Source organism: Actinia tenebrosa, unplaced genomic scaffold (genome assembly GCF_029948245.1).
Source record: "Actinia tenebrosa isolate PJP-AT-01 unplaced genomic scaffold, QUT_ActTen_1.0 PGA_scaffold1__47_contigs__length_23844297, whole genome shotgun sequence".
Classification (NCBI taxonomy): Eukaryota; Metazoa; Cnidaria; class Anthozoa; order Actiniaria; family Actiniidae; genus Actinia; species Actinia tenebrosa.
This window is the reverse complement of record NW_028292578.1, coordinates 2,499,466-2,507,886: the sequence shown is the minus strand read 5'-3', so window position 1 is coordinate 2,507,886 and position 8,421 is coordinate 2,499,466. Positions and strand designations below refer to the sequence as shown.

The window sequence follows — 8,421 nt, the reverse complement described above, 5'->3', positions numbered from 1 at the left end:
TCTTAGTAGAAAGACTCCGCTGGCCAACTATTTGTATTAAAAACACACAGGTAGCCCATAACTTCACTTGATCCGACTAACACATTTTTTTGCATCAATATTTCGATTAGCCATATTTTAATATCGCTTGAATGGATTTTAGACGAAAACATCTAAACAGGTAAAACATTTTTCTAGCTAAAAGTTGAATGTTTCTCATTTTCTTTGTCTTACTTTCAATCCCATTGAGAATTGTAGATTTGGTAATCCCCTCCCCCCCCCCCCCCCCCACAAAAGGATTAATCCTCATTAATCCATTGCTTTTATTAGCAATCCTCCTTACGAAACATTTCTGTACCCCAAGTGCCTGAAGACCTGACAGTGTGCTTCTTGGCTCTAAATTTAGTGATTATGAGACTGAAGATATATGTCTGTGTTTTCTCATTTCAGACCAGATCTGTGTCTTCTCATAAAACGAAGGAATCATACACTAGAGAATGACACGTTCCAAAAATCTTTATGAAAAAAACATGCACCAAGAAGCACTGGAACAAGAGTTTGTATAGTACCCTCACAGGGGCGGATCCAGGATTTTGTTCAGGAAGGGGTACTGCGCATTTAACCCAGGGAGGGGTGCAACCCTTAGAATCAAAGGGAAAAAACAGTATTGGTTATCTTTGAAGTAGGGGAACAAAGTGGAACCAGGGAGGGGTGCACACCCCCTGCACCCCCCTCTGGATCCACCCCTGCCTCACAGGAGAAAAGAGTTTAGGTTACTTTTCATGTAAATGCAATAGCATTTTTCACGGTTAAGTAAAATAGATATGGCAAAGCCTTGAGGGATGAAAATGCAGACAAACTTTGCAAGCACAGGCTTCAATTAAGAGGAAAAGAAGAAGAATATCAGTCAAAAAACAATAGTTCTTCCAAGAATGGAAACAACAAGACTACAAAGCTTTGTTGCAGCATATTAGCATGTCCTCTTGGCTTGGCTTGTCCGCATTTCAATCCCATGATGCACAATTGTGATGTCATCCGTGGAAACACTATTGGATAATCCTTTTGAGGCTTTTGCGTTATGAAACAAGAAAACATGCATAACAGAAAACATGTCTTGACGTTTTGGCTATGCTGATGATAGCCTTTTTCAGAATGACTAAAAGATTGGAAACTTTAAAATTTTACACAAAATGCATACACCTGAATAAAAATATCCCATATAAGTGCATTTATTTAATTCATTTCATTCTTATTTAAGTAACAAGCATTATGTGCTTATTCTTACTTAATATTAAAATAATTATAATTGTAAATGTGAGTTAAAACAAAGCTATTTGCCAATATGTGAACTATATGAATATTACAGGTGTACATGTGCTTTTTCATAACATGATTTCTATAAGTTACAAACATTTATCCTAAACACGAAGACACTTGAAAAAGAAATGAAGACTAAACAAAAATCATATAAATTTCAATTCAGCCCATTGAAGATAAATTTTTATTACAGTAAATGCCAAGTCAATCTAGAAGACAATGATATCTTATGCTCATTTGTAATTTATGTTACCAAGATTTCATTGCTTGATTGTATATTTTTATGTGAGTTCTTAATGATATTGACTCGCATGTAATAATACGTGGAGTCACTTGGATTGTTTTTTTCCTTTCTTCGTTGGTTTGATTTTTCGATAATCAACATTGTTTCTGGTCGTGGAAACAATAACCCTAGTTTACTTAATTTCCAACCAATCAAGTGCTAGCACACATTATTTTTGTATTATTAACCATCCCCTTCGGCAGGCATAAATAGTATGGCCCACACCAACATTTGTTGGTGAGACCATGACTATGATTCACTGCCTTTAGATATACCTCAGTCATGGGAAATTAAAGTGTTCAACTATTGGATTTACCCAAGCAATTATTAAGAACTGTCACGTTCTTCAGCCTAAAATGGAACAACTTGCAAGCTTGGACTTTTTACCGTGGGTTCGTTGTTTGTTTGGCTTAAGAGTGATAATTTCTCCAGTGCCACCTTGCTGACTGGTTGGTTTAGAATTGTTGTTTGGGGGCTGTCCAGGCTGAGTAGCTCCTGTACTAAAAAGCCCTGCAACTAAATAAACAAATGTAATACTTTATTATCCAACTATACTCAGTGGAGTACAAAATAAAATATCACAAGATGAAGCCTGGAGCAAGTACAAATATGCTGCACATTTTTGTACTTTACAAAATAATTTACAGCCCTTTTATTAGACATTTTTGGGCAGTGAGCCTCAACAAAATACTGCAGAATCAAAAAATACCAACCCATACTGCAAACAGCACCCTAAGATGTCTAATATGATAATATTAAACCCTCTGCAATTCCTAGAGTAGTAGGAAGTAACGGCTGCATATAGAGGCTTTGCACCACAAGGTGATGGCAGCAATGTTAGATGGCAGGAACAGTACAATCATTTTACATAAGAAAGAATTTAATTCCAAAGAGCCAAGGGACATTATTGTTCTGCCAATCTAACCACAGGCAATCCAAGCTGTATTATGGGTGCTGCCATGTGATGGTAGTTTATCAAATACTTAGTGAAACAATTTCCAGTAACTGTTCATATCAAGTATTGTTCTTAACACATTTTAAGATGTCAAAAAAGATGATATTAAATCCCTAATTTCAAGAGTAGTAGGAAGTATAGCTATTGGTAGTTTATCAAATACTTGGAGAGACAATTTTCTGTAATTAATTGTTCATTGATCAGGCCAAAAAAAAATAAGTGTGTTTCCTGTTGAGCGACCAACCCTAATTTTCTTGCCAATTTTTGCCCATCCTAATATTTTTTTCATTCCAGAATGCACCACAGGGTTCCCAGTAAGCTCATTTCCACTGTTGTATCAGTAAAAAAAATCCAACTTACCGACCCCAATTGTTTTTCTCATGCAACTGGAAACACACTTAAGTAAGTAAGTACTTACCACTTTTTTGATTGGTGGTCGGTTGTTCCACTTCAGTATTATGTAGAATATCTAGATATCTATCTGACAGGTATTGGAAAACTGAAAAAAAGGGGAAAATGTTGTTAGGATGATTGATAACTATAATAAAGTGCATGTTGAAGCACTACATTATCTAATGACTGTGCTAATATTGAGGATATTTTTCTTTTTTTTTTTATTTTTTGAGGAAAGGGGTCAACGTGAATATAGTTTGTTCTGTTAAGTTTATAATGATAACAAATACGTACCATCATTAACATTAAGATCTTCTTTAACTGAAGTCCTGTAAAATTTTAGTCTCAATTTTTTCGCTAGTGACTCAGCCTCATCTCTGTGGAGTCAAGATAAATAGAATCGTAATGTTAGTAACTACATAAAATAAAGAAATTGAAGATCAGGATGTCAACTATATAAAGGATCTCAGCCCTATATATCAGTCAGGTGTACTTGATGGGATGACCACATGTAGCTCTGGAAGCATCTTTATTATTAAGCCTCCAATAATCCAAGTTATTCCTACATTCAGTCCCATCAAGCTAACTATCACACAGGAGTGCAAGGCCTTGGTCATAGAGGGAGGGGGTAATGTACCATTTTCCTGCCAATACACATACATGTATAGGTTTTATCTTTAGAGTCTCCTGCCTCCTTATTCACAGATCTAGTATATCCTTTTATTTTATTTTTTTTAGGGGGGAGGAAACTTCCCCTTGCTATGCCGCTGCCTTCCCCCTGCTATCACACTAAGGTGATAGGCAGGTTTTTATTGAATCATAATTTCATTACCCTGAACAATAATTCTTATAGGTTAATTGTGTTTCATAAGCAGTTTACCACCTGATGTTGTATGCTCTCATCCAAAATTGTTTTCAGCCAATCAGAGTACGCTTTTTTCCTAAGTAAATAGCCCCTTTCACAGTTTCATGTGCCATCTTGAAAGGTAGCCATGCCTTTGCATCAAAGCAAGATGAACGGTGAGCTTGCAATATGTTACAGACACGTTAATAATTGCTCAAGGTATTAAAAAAGGTCTACATTATTGCAAGCTCACTGTTCGTCTTGCTTCGATGAAAAGGCATGGCTACCTTTCAAGATGGCGCAGGGAACTGTGAAAGGGACTATTCTTCTCTTTTGCATTCTGCATACTACACCATAGTGCATTATGCCTTTTATTCAAAGTACCTGAGGAGTATTGTAAATTACATGTATACTTACGGCTTAACAACAGCTTCATCAATTAAATCAATTTTATTTTGGACTAGAACCATTGGTATATTTCCACATTCGACTTCAACCTAAACAAATCAATACATTTGTCGCATTAGTTATTGTAATTAAAAAAATAGTTTATGTTATTAAAGTTTTTCTTTCTACGAGATAAGGATTTGTTGTGATTTGAACTCACAATCTTCAGTTATCTAGATATTCATATGCTCTAACCAAACTCTAATATTGATCTACGTTCGTCTATGGGTCTTCTCATATGAACTGCAATCCAGCAGTTATGGTGACATATGTACTGTAATTCAGTAGTGACTAATAATTAGTTACATAATTATTATGTCAAATTAAGTGTTTAAATTTCCTAATATGACTGTGAGAACAAATATTAGACAAGAAAAGAATAAATAAAAATACTGAAAGGTGATAATTTTTTAAAAGAATACGAGTTAATGATCCAATTTGAAGACCCAAAACCTTCTGTGATCTAGTCATAGCTGTATTTTGTCAAATCTAAATCAACCTTGGAAGAACCATTTTCTCAAGAACACTCAAGCAAATTCAGGAAATGTATATCAGCCATCCTGTTAGCTAAGTTGGAAAGAGCGTTGGTCTGTTGTGCGGGAGGTTGTGGTTCAAGGCTCGGCCTGACCAACACTCAGGGTCTTAAAATAACTGGTGCTGCCTTTGTAATTACATCTGAAAACGGTTAGACTTTCAAGTGGCTTGGATGACCACTTTAAATGGCGGTCCCATCTCTCCACACTTCATCATTACTAACCAATATCGGAGGGACATAAAAGAACCACTGAGGACGTAAAAAGAAACCCTGGCAGTGACCACCCTCAGTGCCTAACCACCTCTTTTTCTGTGAAGCACCTTTGAACATATGCATATGGTAAAAGAGCGCTATTTGAATATATATAATTATCAGCCAAGACTAGCATACATACATGTAGTAGACGCATTTCCTGGGCAGACTACGAAGCAGGAGAGAATGCAATTCTGATTTACCTTTGATTTCCAAGTCTCTATAGAATCAAATGAATCCCTATCTACAGTGGAGAATACTATAGCACATGCCTGGGCACCTAAAAGTAATAATAAAGCAATACCATTCAATTTATATCACTTGAAAAGTTTTGTCTCTGGCATTGAATTTGAATAAATACTTTTATATTATTTCAAACTTAAAGTCATAGACTTTAAATGTATTAAGCATATTATGTCTGTATGTTGTTCCCCTCCCCTTCCTTTTTTGCTAAATTTAGCTAGCGTATTAGATATTTCTTGTAATGTAAATTATTATATCTTTTTTGTTAGATTTTTTTTCTTTTTTTTTTTTTTTTCTTTTTCCTTCAACACTGACTGTATTACCAAAAGATCCAAAGGCTTTTCTAAAACATGAAACAGCATTAAATTGTAAATAGATTGATTTGATATAAAATCATGTATTTTCCGTGGTAACCCTTCAGCTTAAGGTAAAAACCTTCAAACACAACTTGTTGCCTAGTACAGGGTCTGCTTGTATGAAGGGTGGATAAGTGCTATTCAACAAATAAATCCTTATCCAGTGGATAAAGTCGATGCTTTTATCCAATAAATTTATTCACTGGATAAGATATATCCACCGAATAGCACTATCCACCCTTTGTGCAACAGGAGTGGAATGAAAAACAGAGGAAAATTATTATCCATATTCATTAGTGTCCATTTTTTTTTAAAAATTATTATCTTTGACAACAGTGATGAAAAATATAGATATCTAGACAGAAGATATCTATGTTTGGCATATTTGAGAGCTTACACTTCATAGGATCCTGATTAAAAAACAATTTGATCATAATTTGAATTTTTTGGTATTTATCATATAATATTCATCTACAAATCTTAATCCAGCACATAGCTGGATTAGCTAGCTAGTTTATATATGGCCTTCAGCCAAAAAATCAGTTTTTAATATTATAATCTAATTATTGATATGTAAGTTGCATTATATATATCAGACAATTGGAAAGAATTACAGTTAAGTTATGAAAAAATAGCACCTCCCATAAAAATTCAGCAGTCTCTCATGCATTAAGTACTAGTAAAAAACAGCCTACTCAACTCAAGATGAAACAATGCAATGTTTTGTGTCGTGTTACAATGAAAACATCCAAAATATGCTTTATCTTAAGACATCTTGCCTTTTACTAATAAACTACTGCTTTTCAAACACAACAGCACATAGTTTTTCATTAAATTTTGTCCTCCTAGAACATCTAACCTAAGGTTATGCATTAGATAAGCGTTAAACTCAAATAACTAATTTGTAATCTTAAGTTCTAAGAAAGGAAGTTGTAAACAATAAATGTACTTCAAAGCAGTGTTTACAAAATATTTCTTTATTCTTTGCTGGAGTGCAGTTTGAGATAATCCAAAAAAGATCCCTAAAGCACTCCATGTACTTAATTTGAAATATAGAAAAAATGCAATGAATACAAAATGTAAGCTTATGTATATATTTGGTTAAGTTCTTCGTCAAACTCAAAGAGAAATTGAAATACGAAAATGATATTTTTGACTACTAATGAGAATGGAAAAATACTAAAAATCAAAAAGATTTCAGAAAAGCAAACCTCTACATCATAAAAATGTAGTTAAAGGCAATTTTTTTTGGTGTTTATTATACAAAAATAGCGTTAATCATACAAAAATATTTTGTCCTATTTTTAAAATTTTTTTCGCTGTATAAAATCCAGAAGCTGCACACATAAGCTTGCTGGTATTATTATTTCGTTAAAAATCTTGCTTACAATGTGGGTGGAAAAAAACGTAACGATCACAGTCTACGGGATATTTCTCTATTTTCTTTGTTGAATAATAAGAAAAGATTTATCATACCTCGGTAATATGCCTTAGTAATAGCATCAAATTCTTCTTGCCCGGCAGTATCCCACAACATAAGTCGTATATCCTCGCCATTTATGCTATAAATATTTAGAAAAAAAAATTTTTTTCATTTTTTTTTTAATCCAAATAATCATAAATAAGGGGCTTTTGAGATACTGTTAAACGATTTTCATTTAAGTTTATGCAAACAGTAATGCACTTCCAAATTATAAACTGCCTGGTGTCTTTCCTCGAACCGCCCGCAATCCACAACTGATTGACTCACCAATCTTGATATATATTATACCTAATAAAGAAGGATAAGATTTACCTTATCTGGCGTTCAAGGAAGTCTACACCGATAGTTTTCTTGTAATCTTTGGTGAAAATCCCTTTACAGTATCGCTGAATCATACTGCTCTTTCCAACTGCACCATTGCCTACGACCACAACCTTAATGGCCACCTCAACGTCTTCTTCCCTCATATCAATAACTGCTTAGAATACTCTCGTCTCTTAACGACAAAGCTGAAGTTACACGACTTTCTCGGGAAGATTAAAAGGATTTCTAACGGCAGGAAATCCAAAGCATTCAAGCTAGCATTTTCTTGGATTTCTATAAAGTTTCGTGAGGCAGGTAATGTTGATGAAGACGAATTGAGCCCAAAATTCTCCAATTTCGAGTGTCTAAACTGCAGTCAACTAAATCAACTTTGGCTCTCCTGTCAAGATATCAATTTGAGGATACGAATTAGGCTTAGTATTAAAATCTTTAGGCACAAATCTTCCACATGTTTCAGGTAGAATTTCTTTTCACGAAGCTTCTTGTTCCTCTCAGTATCTCCACCTTCACGGTCCACAATGCAATGCAAGGGTCTCATAGCTTGGATCTGTTACCATAGAAACGCACTTTAGCAATATACTATGGTAAAATCAAATTTTTCTTTGATATCTCTGACTAAATGATCTTTCTAAAGAAAGTAGATAAAATCAAGAGAAAAGAAAAGCTCCTGATAAACATTATAATTTTGACTTCAAACTGATTGGAAATAAGTGCGATTCTTCACTGGTGTGGTGTAATTGTTTTGGCTCATATTTATCGAATAGTCACACTGAAGAAATGGTCAGTGTTAGGAGGGTGCCAATGGGATAAGTAGTTAACTGACAATTGGCCCAAAAAATAGTAGTTAACTGACAATTAATTGGGTACCCCCTCTCATAGTGTTAGTGCTTTCATGACCGGTAGCCCTAGAGCGGTTTTCATATGAGTGGAACTGACATGTATGATGGCGATATATAACACTCACACGGTAAGATCAAGAGACCATGATGGTCTCTTGGTAAGATATATAG

The 8,421-nt window shown here is 34.5% G+C and overlaps 1 protein-coding gene across 1 annotated transcript; it reads right to left on the bottom strand.

Annotated features, from left to right (window-relative positions):
- Positions 1-1,184: 1,184 nt before the first annotated feature.
- Positions 1,185-7,921, bottom strand: LOC116296373 (ras-related protein Rab-23). The gene is made up of 7 exons (XM_031704384.1): positions 7,400-7,921; positions 7,081-7,166; positions 5,209-5,285; positions 4,189-4,268; positions 3,222-3,304; positions 2,953-3,033; positions 1,185-2,095 (listed from the first exon to the last, which is right to left on the bottom strand). The coding sequence occupies exons 1-7, from the start codon at positions 7,552-7,554 to the stop codon at positions 1,926-1,928; spliced, it is 732 nt and encodes a 243-aa protein (XP_031560244.1). The 5' UTR covers positions 7,555-7,921; the 3' UTR covers positions 1,185-1,925.
- Positions 7,922-8,421: the final 500 nt, after the last annotated feature.

Excerpts from the sequence above, each read along its gene's own strand:
- LOC116296373 (XM_031704384.1), bottom strand. The coding sequence starts at position 7,554 with ATGAGGGAAGAAGACGTTGAGGTGGCCATTAAGGTTGTGGTCGTAGGC. Across the intron at positions 5,286-7,080 it reads TACTAAGGCATATTACCGAG|GTGCCCAGGCATGTGCTATA; the intron begins GTATGATAAATC and ends TATTACTTTTAG. Across the intron at positions 2,096-2,952 it reads GACCACCAATCAAAAAAGTG|TTGCAGGGCTTTTTAGTACA; the intron begins GTAAGTACTTAC and ends TTGTTTATTTAG.